General features: G+C 40.1%; 1 protein-coding gene across 2 annotated transcripts in view; it reads right to left on the reverse strand.

The window, feature by feature from the left end:
• rnf24 (ring finger protein 24) overlaps positions 1-9,674 on the reverse strand; it is a 78,083-nt gene extending 68,409 nt beyond the window's left edge. Inside the window, exons 1-3 of one of the 2 annotated variants that reach the window (XM_062027087.1) lie at positions 9,545-9,674; positions 1,549-1,629; positions 1,234-1,385 (exon numbers count right to left, since the gene is read on the reverse strand). In XM_062027087.1, coding sequence (XP_061883071.1) covers positions 1,234-1,310 — 77 coding nt within the window. In that variant the 5' untranslated portion in view covers positions 1,311-1,385; positions 1,549-1,629; positions 9,545-9,674. Of the gene's footprint in view, positions 1-1,233; positions 1,386-1,548; positions 1,630-2,371; positions 2,549-9,544 lie in introns of those variants that run through there. The other variant, XM_062027090.1, reaches the window with a different exon arrangement.
• Positions 9,675-12,374: the final 2,700 nt, after the last annotated feature.

The following is a 12,374-nucleotide window of genomic DNA, read 5'->3' on the forward strand; positions in this document are numbered from 1 at the left end:
ACCATACAAACTGCTCTGTTTTCATCGAACAATTCCACAGTATTCTGGACATCTGTGTTGGTGAATCTTTTGCAATTTGTTTTATGGACAATGGAGACTGCAAATAAGAAAGTTGTAGGTGCGATCGGTTTATTAGCAGCGGACTACAGCAACACAACCAGGAGGTTGTGTTGTGTTTGAGCTTGATACAAGACGCACTACCGTGAGTACAGCTTTGGCTTCCAAACATTTGATCGCTTGCCCGTACGTGCGTGTCGCTATGTGCATGTCGCTATGTGCATGTCGCTATGTGCATGTCACGTACGTAACTTTGGGGAAATATATGTTTCTTGCAGACTCTGATGGCGGCCGGGGTGTCGTCGAAAGCTACAACGCCCGCCGCCGCCGCCGCCGCTCCGTAGTTAGCTTCAATTGTTAAGCTTCGCCAAGCTGGAAATTATTAACCGTGTATTTACATGTTCATGGTTTAATAGTATTGTTGATCTTCTGTCTATCCTTCCAGTCAAGGTTTTTTAAAATTTTGTTTCTATCTGAATTTGAGCCCGATGCTATCACGTTAGCTCCGTAGCTAAAGTGCGTCAACAATGTATTGTCGTGGGGATAAAAGTCACTGTGAATGTCCATTTCGCATTCTCGACTCTCATTTTCAAGAGGATATAGTATCCAAGGTGGTTTAAAATACAAATCCGTGATCCACAATAGAAAAAGGAGAGTGTGTGGAATCCAATGAGACCTTGTACCTAAGTTACGGTCAGAGCGAAAAAAGATACACCCTGCACTGCCTCTCTAGTCCTTCACTCTAACGTTCCTCATCCACGAATCTTTCATCCTCGCTCAAATTAATGGGGTAATCGTCGCTTTCTCGGTCCGAATCTCTCTCGCTCCATTGTAAACAACGGGGAATTGTGAGGAATCCTTCCTCCTGTGACGTCACGCTACTTCCGGTATAGGCAAGGCTTTTTTTATCAGCGACCAAAAGTTGCGAACTTTATCGTCGTTGTTCTATACTAAATCCTTTCAGCAAAAATATGGCAATATCGCAAAATGATCAAGTATGACACATAGAATGGATCTGCTATCCCCGTTTAAATAAAAAAAATTCATTTCAGTAAGCCTTTAATGTTTTATAGACATGAAACGGATCACATTTAAAAAAAAATTTCAACTCCATCACTGATTATTACTCACGGCAGACTTCATGAGATTTAACAAACATAATAAAACATCACTTACTGTACAAGGTCTGCTGTCATTAGGATGCCAAGTGATAGAATCTTGTTATATTCCCATTTGGATGAAGAATGTCTCATAATCCTCCCGAAGAAAGGGGGGGTTAAACCAAGCGTCTTTTCGTGTCGTCCTCGCCATTCCGGGGTCTAAATTGGCTGTCAAAGTGTACCATGTTATAATAACATTTAATATTTACGTATTTTAATAATTCCAAGCATAGGCGGCGCATTAATTTCAAAAACGCATTGCAACGTTGCTCTAATTATTACTCACTGCAGACTTTATGAGAGCAAACACACATAATAAAATATCACTTACTGTACAAGGTCTGCTGTCATTAGGATGCCGACTGATAGAATCTTATTATATTCCCATTTGGATGAAGAATGTCTCATAATCCTTGCGAAGAAAAGGGGGGGTGAAACCAAGCGTCTTTTCGTGTCATTCTCGCCATTCCCGGGTTTAATTTGACAGTCAAAGTGTACCAACTTGTCGGAATACGTCCTCGTCCTTCTACTATCCAGGTGAGAGGCATGATTCATGATCTACCATAAAGTTTGACGAGCAAGGAAACGAGGAAGCAGCTGATCAGTCCATTATGTTAACATTGGCACACAAGCTTGTCATCACAGTGCCGCTATAAATAGTTTGTCTGCGTTAGCGCTTATAATAACAATATCACTAATACTTGGTTAATATTCAAGTCATGAAATGTAAATGAAGTATTGTTGGTGCTTTTTGGACATTTTTTTTATAAGGTATTAGGGGCGGAATAAAGGACCTCACATTTTAAGCAGACTTTTATTTACGAGTTAGAATGCATAAAAAAATACATCTGTTGTCATGTCTTTCATAATGATTGTAAAAGTGCAGTTCCCATTTAATAAACTGGATGTGAGCCGGATGTGACGTCATGAAAATCCAAGCAATATATCTCATTTATGATACGTTTACACTGCAAGCCAAAGTGGCCCAAACTGGATTTTGGAGGAGAAGTGCACACAAAAAGTGGATGTAGTCTGATTATCTCCTCCCTTTTTTTCATTGCCGCCGCTGTTTGTGCGGTGGCATCATTCAACATACTGTGTCATACTGTGGGTAAAGAGTAGCCAATATACCGTATGTACTCAAGTAAGAGTACCTGCGACATGGTGATGCGGGGGTCGTTCTCCCAAGATGCAGACGGACTCCGGACACAGCGTGCAGGTAGGAAATGATTTATTGTGATAAATCATACAGGGAAAAATAAAGGTGTGCTCATAGCACGGGAGGCAAAACTAAGGGGGCTTAGCGTGGAAGCTGATGTACGGAATCAGGAATCAAATACTGTCGTCAACTGTTGAATAACGCAAATTAGGAAGCCTGACCGGCAAAGGCAGGAATATATAGTGCTTCTGATTAGTGCTCGGGAAACAGGTGAGCGTCCCGAACACCAATCAGAGACAGGTGGAAACAATAGGCACCCATTGTAACTTGAAAACAAGGTCAAGGGTGCACAAAAACAGGAACTGAGGGAATCCAAAAACCAAACAGCACATGATCCGGGCAGCGGATCATAACAGTACCGTTTCTTTAGAATAGGGATATTCAACAACATTTCCAGAAAGTTCTCCTTTCACTTTTATTATTTAAAAAAACAAAACTTATTTTCATTTCTTTTTTTGTACATTTTAAAATAAGGGTGTCCAAAGTGCGGCTCCGAGGCTATTTTCGTCCCGCAGCTATTATATGGCCCCAATTACACTGCACACCAAATCTAACTTTTTTGCCCTCAAGTGACACAGATCAGATTTTTTTTTGCCAGTCTAAACGTTCAAAAGTGCTTTAAATCTGATCTTTTCGCATCAGATTCAGGCCACATCAGGGGGTGGGGGGCGTGGTTGGGGGCGTGGTTATTTACAGCTAGAATTCACCAACTCGAGTATTTCATATATATATATATATATATATATATATATATATATATATATATATATATATGTATGTATGAAATACTTGACTTTCAGTGAATTCTAGCTATATATAAATATTTTTATTTTATTTTATTTACATAGAAAAAAAAAAAAATACTTGAATTTCAGTGTTCCAGTGGCTATCCATTAGATGGCAGTATTGTCCTGTTTAACTTCTCCGTTCATGATGAGTATATCATCTCGGCCGCCATGTCTGTAATTTCCTCGTTCTTCTGCTTCGTCTCCTTGTTGTGTGCGCAGTTGTGCACTCTATAAAAGCCCTAGATGTTATGACGTCTTTGGGCAGGCAAGCTGTTTATTTTGTGGGAAAGCGGACGTGAGAACAGGCTGTCCCCACTCAGTCTCAGGTCCGCATTGAGCTGGAGGGGGAGTGGCCTCCAGCTCCGGCTGAATACCGGGAGTTTGTCGGGAGAAAATCTCTGCCGGGAGGTTGTCGGGAGAGGCGCTGAATATCGGAATTCTACCGCTAAAAACGGGAGGATTGGCAAGTATGCCCACAACACACTGGATTCCAGTTAATTGAAATACCACAATACTGGATATTGTTCAGATAAGTTAAATTTAAGAGCTTGCACACAAAGCAACACTGGATGTGACTATGACGTGTGCATTTTCCGCGCATGCGTATTAGGCATACTTGCCAACCTTGAGACCTCCGATACCGGGAGGTGGGGGGTGGGGCGGGGGCGTGGTTAATAGGGGAATATATTTAAGCTAGAATTCACCAACTCAAGTATTTCATATATATATATATATATATATATATATATATATATATATATATATATATATGTGTATGAAGTACTTGACGCCCCCTCCAGCATTGAGCTGGAGGGGGCGTGGCCTCCAACTCCGGCTGAATACCGGGAGTTTGTCGGGAGAAAATTTCTGCCGAGAGGTTATCGGGAGAGGCGCTGAATACCGGGAGTCTCCCGTTAAAACCGGGAGGGTTGGCAATATTAGGTCGCGTTGCGCCGGCGGATGGAGGGGGTTTGAAACGGTGGCCTGAGGCCCCTTCTACACTAAGCCGGCTAAGGTTATCCTGGGTAAATCCCACCTAACCTTATCCTTGTCCACACACACACAATGGTCGTTTAAGACCCCCTCCCCCCCTCCGTCCGCCGGCGCAGCGCGACCTAGTACGCATGCGCGGAAAATGCGCACGTCATAGTCACCTCCAGTGTTGCTTTGTGTGCAAGTTCTTAAATTAGATTTAACTTATCTGAACAATATCCAGTGTTGTGGTATTTCAATTAACTGGAATCCAGTGTGCTATGGGGCCCTATTGTAGTGAATCACACCTGAGCCATCATAAATTAATCAAATCTTTAATGGACACGTGGAAGTAAACATTGTGATAAAGAACATTTTACATCAATCAAACTAGGGATCTAGATATCTGGTCAGGACACTCCTCACTCTTTTGCCTTCACCTTCATTGTCCATTCGTTTTTGGTGACTTTATATACTCTGGACCTAGACGTCGAGTCCGCAACATACATGGCTGACAATAACTGATACAGTCTGTTTTGCCAGTCCAAAAGCAATCACTGTTGTAGGCCAGGTAATACAAAGCACGCGCTACCTTTTTTTTATCACATCCACGGGAGCCCGCATTCTCGTTGACTCTCCTTCGACAAATGGACAAAGTTTTTCGGTAAGTTGAATCACAGCTGACCTGGACATTCGAAAGTTCTGTTGCCATCTGAGAAGGGTTGTATCCCAAATAGCTGCAATCGCTTTCTCTTAACCCAGGGGTGTCCAAAGTGCGACCCGCAGCTAATTGTTTACCGGCCCGCCACACATTCTGGAAATACTATTGTAAAAATAAAAAAGATAATTAAAAAAAGTGGAATGAGGTGAAATCTAACGAGAAAAAGTTGCAATGTTGACACAAAAGCTGCCATGCAGGCTGTTTTTTTTTTCTTTTTTCTTTCTTTATTTTTCTTTTTTTGTCATTGCTCAAAAAAAAAAAAAAAGACAAAAAATCCATGTTATAATGAATTATTTTCAGGGCTCCAATTACTTCAAATATTTCACTTTAAAATGTTTTATGTGGTAAATATTGCATATATTGTGTGGTTGCCATATAAAACATCAAAGTTTTCTTTGACAAAAGCGCATAAAACAAACAAAATAATTGTTCCAGCATAAAATCGACAGATATATCTGAAGTTGATCTCGTAACTTAAGTGTTGAAAGTAAAAGAAAAACCTAATAAAAATGTATCACTTTATGATTGGGGCACCTTTTGGATCCCAAATATATTTAGTGATTTTTTATTTATCTTTTCACTGTGATTACTCAAAAATATGAAATAATTAAATTCAATGGTGTCCTGCATTATTGATCTTTTAGGGCTCTGATTACTAAATACTGCATATTTCAGTTTTACTATAAAAAAAACTAAGTTGTTTTTGACCGAAAAGCCATAAAACATTTTTTTTAATTTGTATTACTTTATATCAACTTGAAGTTGATATAGAGATTTACTGTAAGCGTTAAATAATAATAAAAAAATTATAATCTGACTTATTTTTAACATTTTAATGACTGAGACCCTTTTTGGTCCCCGGACCCCTAAAGGTGAAATAAATAAAAAATCCATACATTTTGTTATGGTTTGAAAATGAAAAATATCAAAATGGCCCCCACATGCTTGAATTTTTCCGTGTGCGGCCCTAAGTGGAAAAAGTTTGGACATCCCTGTCTTAAGGTATTCATGTGTGATTTCCACAAGCGTCTGTACAGACGGAAGGAGAAACACGGGCATGTCTGGATGACTCGCCTTCATATTACCAGTGGTTAGCTCCGAGTTACGAAACCGCTTTATTATGAAGCTGGCTGTGGAGCGTTCTATCTGACGTCACTTCCTGTGTGGGGCGCGGTGTTTCTGGCGTCACCTCCTCTCCGGACTCACTTTGTAACCGATTGATGAGTCCATACAAAGCTAAGAGCCGGAGGTTCAAGAAATACACGGCGCACTTACCCGTGTAAAAAAATTATCTAAGGAGGGGGGACCTTAAACGATGGTTTAGTGTGGCTGACACGGTGCTTAGGCTAAATAATTATTTGTTTAAGGAGTTATCCGGCTTAATGTAGACAGGGCCTAATCTCGCCCAAAGTTGACGAAGAAGTCACATTCAGGTTGAATGTGACTTCTTCGTCAACTTTGGGCGAGTTACGTCATTCGTGTACGTGGGGAAAGACGCAGGCCGCAAGCGGAAGTGGTTATTTCATCACAATATCCGGTTTCGGTGGGCAAAGTCTGTTGTCAACAGACACATTTTCGGTGGATCACTAGTCAGTAGTAGGCTATATGTAATATATGAATATTTATTTTGATTCTAATGAAATAGAAATTATTGAAGGACCGGAATTGACGCTTTAGCGTATTTGCTTACATCTGAGTTTAAAAATAAAACTAACGTAGATCCACGCTGATGTCCGTGCCTCCTCGACTGAACAACGATAAAAAGATTACACCATATACATCCATTCATACATTATATTACTTAAACTAATTTTCAAGGAAAAAAACCCACTATTTTTTATGGCGTTGCGACCATATCTATGGTGGCGACTTTTATTTTATTTTGTAGTATTAGTAGAGACTTCATTGTTCATTTACAGAATCCGGTCAACTTCCTTTGTTTTCACTTTACCGAACTGCGCATACAAGTGACATTGAGGACTCATTGGGGCCACATTGGGGCCTGTGTGCGTTTATACTGGAGTCTCATAAAGATAAATGATAAATAAATGGGTTATACTTGTATAGCGCTTTTCTACTTTCAAGGTACTCAAAGCGCTTTGACAGTATTTCCACATTCACCCATTCACACACACATTCACACACTGATGGCGGGAGCTGCCATGCAAGGCGCTAACCAGCAGCCATCAGGAGCAAGGGTGAAGTGTCTTGCCCAAGGACACAACGGATGTGACTAGGATGGCAGAGGGTGGGGATTGAACCCCAGTAACCAGCAACCCTCCAACTGCTGGCACGGCCACTCTACCAACTTCGCCACGCCGTTCCAAGATCCCATTTTACTTGCAGTGTAAACAGTAAGTTGGAAAACAATTAGATTGAAAAAAAATCCAGTTTGGGCCACTTTGGCTTGCTGTGTGAACGTAGCATAAATGAGATATATTGCTTGGATTTTCAGTACGTCACGTCCGGCTCACGTCCAGCTCATTAAAGTGGAACTGCACTTTTTTTTGGAATTTTGCCTATCTTTTACAATCATTATGAAAGACATGCCAACGGATGTATTTTTTTTAAATGCATTCTAACTCCTAAATAAATGTAAATAAGTCTGCTTACAATGGGAGGTCCTTTATTCCGCCCCTAATACCTTATAAAAAATATCCAAAAAGCACCAACAATACTTCATTTACATTTCATGACTTGAATATTAACCAAGTATTAGTGATATTGTTATTATAAGCGCTAACGCAGACAAACTATTTATAGCGGCACTGTGATCACAAGCCTGTGTGCCAATGTTAACATAATGGACTGACCAGCTGCTTCCTCGTTTCCTTGCTCGTCAAACTTTATGGTAGATCATATTATATAGTATCATAGACAATTTTATGTGGTGTTACAACATATATCGTAAAATTGCACAGCACTACTTCTCAGTGTGAACGTAATTACGCACTCAAAAAAAAGTGTGGAAGTGGTCAATTGAGACAGCCTATGACTTTTCTACAATGTAAAATACTGAGAATTAAGTCATTATACAGTATATTGCCAAAAGTATTTGGCCACCCATCCAAATAATGAGAATCAGGTGTCCTAATCACTTGGCCCAGTGTATAAAGTCAGGCATGGATACTTTTTCTACAAACATTTGTGAAAAAATGGGCCGCTCTCAGTGATTTCCAGCGTGGAACTGTCATAGAATGCCACCTGTGCAACAAATCCAGTCGTGAAATTTCCTCGCTATTAAATATTCCAAAGTCAACTTTATTGTAAGAAAAGTGAAGAGTTTGGGAACAACAGCAAGTCAGCCACCAAGTGGTAGGCCACGTAAACTGACAGAGAGGGGTCAGCGGATGCTGAAGCGCATAGTGCAAAGACTTTCTGCACAGTCAGTTGCTACAGAGCTCCAAACCTCCTGTGACCTTCCAATTAGCCCACGTACAGTACGCAGAGAGCTTCATGGAATGGGTTTCCATGGCCGAGCAGCTGCATCTAAGCCAGACCTGGGCAAATTAAGGCCCGGGGGCCACATGCGGCCCGTTGAGCTTTTCAATCTGGCCCGCCGGACATTCCTAAATAATTGTTCTAGATGTTTAAGATGGAAAGTGTAGCTGCCATTATGATGTGCAGTGATGTTCTCTAATGATCGTAAGTCTTCAACTATACTAAGTCTTTCAATGCTTGGAATCTGCATGATATACTAGTTACTATGGTCATCTAATTAGTTACTATGGTCATCTAATTAGTTATTTTGGTCACTATGAGATATCTCAGATTTTAGGTGGGTTTTTTTTTTACCCTTCGCGTTCATATTTCACTATGTTTGTTGCATTTTGGTTGTGTTTCGGTTGATTGTAAAATATGTTGTCAATATTCAGTGTTTTATCCTTCATAGTTAATATTGTAAATCCCTCATTCTTTATTTTCATGTACATTCTGGGTGTCTCATTCAGTAAAAAAAATGTCAAATTCCATTTTGTTTTTTAAGGCGGTCTGTCATAACGTTTTTAGCTTTCAATCATTATTGTGAGGTTTTGTATTAGTGTTCCTAAAAATAGATATACCGGCCCCCAGACACACTTTTTTATCTAAATCTGGCCCCCAGAGTCAAATAATTGCCCAGGCCTGATCCAAGCCATACATCACCAAGTCCAATGCAAAGCGTGGGATGCAGTGGTGTAAAGCACATCGCCACTGGACTCTAGAGCAGTGGGGACGCCTTCTCTGGAGTGATGAATCACGTTTTTCCATCTGGCAATCTGATGGACCAGTTTGGGTTTTGTTGCCAGGAGAACGCTACATTTTGGACTGCATTGTGCAGAGTGTGACATTTGGTGGAGGAGGAATTATGGTGTGGGGTTGGTTTATCAGGAGTTTGGCTTGACCCCTTAGTTCCAGTGAAAGGAACTTTGAGTGCTCCAGGATACCAAAACATTTTGGACAGTTCCATGGGATGGCACTTCAAGTTCATATGTGAGTAAAGGCAGGTGGCCAAATACTTTTGGCAATATAGTGTATAAAGACAACAATGTCATGTTTTTTGAGGATATAGAAGAATATAGTCATATTTTTTACAGAAACATTATTTTTCCTTCACCGATAAACCGGAGTGTTGCTCAGGCGATCTAACCGTTGAAGGTGTTGGCGGTTGCCAGCTCCCACACACCTCGCCACTTCCTCCTCCAAAAATATGAATCCGGTATCCAGGAAGCCAGACTTTGGCCACCCAGCCCGCCACTTCTTTTCCTTTGAATCGAGTGGAGGAGCACGCTCGTTTCCCCCAAATGAGCGTCCCCGTGAACGCATGTCAATGAGTTGCCAGTGACAGGGGCGCCATTGTGAGATGTGTGCAGAGTGGGAGTGCCATGTGACACTCGTGAATGGGTTGCCAGGGGCTGTCCAGGGGGGGGGGAAGGATGGCAGCGACCACAAAGGTCCATTGAAGTGCAGACGAGGTACAACTTACAAGACTGTCTCTGCTCTTCCTTCCCCTCCGTGGGGGAGGCTGCTGCTTGGTACTGATTCAACGGAGGGATTCTTTGCAAAGAATTGGAGAGAGGAGCTCTATTGCCACCACCCTTCCTTTATTCTCTTAATGGCACTAAATGCATACTGACTGGCTTGTCCATAGTCTAATACAGGGGTGTCCAAACTTTTTCCACTGAGGGCCGCACATTGAAAAATCAAAGCTAGCAGGGGCCATTTTGATATTTTTTATTTTAAAAACCAATACAATATATGTATAAAAAATATACATTTAGGCTTCCACTCAGGCTTGATCCCGGGGACCCCAAAGGGTTTTGGTCCAAAACATATAAAAAATGTGTCATTATTCAGTATTATTATTTGTGTTATTATTCAAGTTTTTAAATCTCTAGATCAACATTAGGTCTATCTGTAAATATAACATTTTTAAAGATTTCAATTGTACGCTCTTTTTGTCAGAAAACCCTTTTTTTAATGGAAAAAAACACAAAATATGCAATATTTTCACCCAATAAAATTTATAAGTGGGATATTTGAGATTATATAATAATTGGAGCCTATAATAATTGGAGCCTTAAAAAGGTCAATAACTCATAACACCATTGATTTGAATTCATTATTATTTTTTGAGCAATGACACTTAAAAACGAATCACACTAAAATTGTAGGGGATCCAAAAGGGTCCTACTCATTAAAGTGTTAAAAAAGAAATTATAATTTTTTTTTTTTACTGTTTACTTTTAACACAATAATCTCGAGATCAACTTCAGATCTATCTGTCAATTATAAGTTTTATTGTTGTTTATGTTTTTTGTTTGTTCGTTTTAGGCCCTTCTTTAAAAAAAAAAAAACAGCTCGTTTTTTTACATGGCAAACACAAAATATGCAACATTTTCCCCAAAAAATATCTCAAAATATTTAATGTGACGTAATTGGAGCCTTGAATAGGTCAATAATTCATAATGACATTGATTTTGATTCATTATTATTTTTTAAAGAAAAAAACAGCCTACATGGCAGCTTTGTGTGATTAGAGTAAACATTGCTACATTTTCTTGTTAGATTTCACCTGTTTGCTCTTTAAATACCACTTTTAATGTTTTTTATTTTTTTCAATCGTATTTTTAAAATGTGCTGTGGGGCCGTTAAAAAATGACCTGCGGGCCGCAAATGGCCCCCGGGCCGCACTTTGGACACCCCTGGTCTAATACGTACATGTCTATCCAGCACTGAAGGTGCACCCAACACTTGTGTAAAAATATTTTTGCAATTCACTTATTATAATTTTAATTAGTCATTAGTCAATAAAGAGCAGGTTCTACCAGTACTAAATCAACTTTATTAGTGGTGACTGTTAACATCATTGCTTGTTCTGTATTGAAGCTATTTTCTTGGACTGTTGTAAAAACACACCTACTTTTCATCATCATCAGCCATTGTCAGTCCACTGCTGGACGAAAGCCTCAGCATGTTTCTGCCATAGTGAACGATCTCTAGCTGCTCCCTGCCACTGCACTGTTCCCCAATATTTGTCTATCTCATCTCGCCATCTCACTCTTGGTCTTCCTCTATTTCTGCTCCCATCCATGGGTATCCATGATGTCATTAGGGAAGTCCATCTATTATCTGTTCTACTGATATGTCCAGCCCACTTCCACTTACTGAATTTCATAGTTCTCATAATGTCTTGGACTTGCGTTTGTTTTCTCACCCATTCATTTGTTTTTCTGTCTTTATATGTGATTCCGAGCATATTTCTTTCCATGTTGTGATGTGCTGCTGCTATTTTCTTTTCCATTTTATTTGACAATGCCCAGGTTTCAGCTCCATATGTCATGGTTGGTAACACGCATTGATTAAAGACCTTTCTTTTTAGGCTTAACGGTATTTCTCCTCTCATGATGTTGCTCAGTTTTCCATATTGGCACCAGCCCAATCTGATTCTCCTCCCTATCTCCTGTTCTTGACTCTTTTCTTTCAGGCTAAATCTCTGCCCCAGATAGATATATTCATTAACTTCATCAATTTCATTTCCATTAACAGTCATAGGTCCATGAGGTACCATGGAATTTGCCATAACTTTTGTTTTCTTCATATTCATTTTCAATCCACAACATTTGCTGGCATTTGCAAGGTCTTTAAGCATATCTTCCACTTCACTGATTTGCTCTCCCAAGACAACAATGCCATCTGCAAATCTCAGATGATTAAATTTGTCTCCGTTGATATCAACTCCTTTATCCTCCCACTCCAGAGAGCGAAATATGCCTTCCAAACAAGCTGTAAACAGTTTAGGCGAAATTGTATCGCCTTGTCGGACACCCTTCTTTATGTGGATTTTCTCGCTAGGTTTGTGCAGCGTAACTGTGGTAGTGCAGTTTGTGTAGATGTCCTTGAGTAAGTTAATGTACTTATGATGAATTCCTTGATCTTGCAGAGCTTTTAGAACCGACTGTGTCTCCACCGAATCAAAT

Source organism: Entelurus aequoreus, linkage group LG18 (genome assembly GCF_033978785.1).
Source record: "Entelurus aequoreus isolate RoL-2023_Sb linkage group LG18, RoL_Eaeq_v1.1, whole genome shotgun sequence".
In the NCBI taxonomy this organism is placed as follows: domain Eukaryota; kingdom Metazoa; phylum Chordata; class Actinopteri; order Syngnathiformes; family Syngnathidae; genus Entelurus; species Entelurus aequoreus.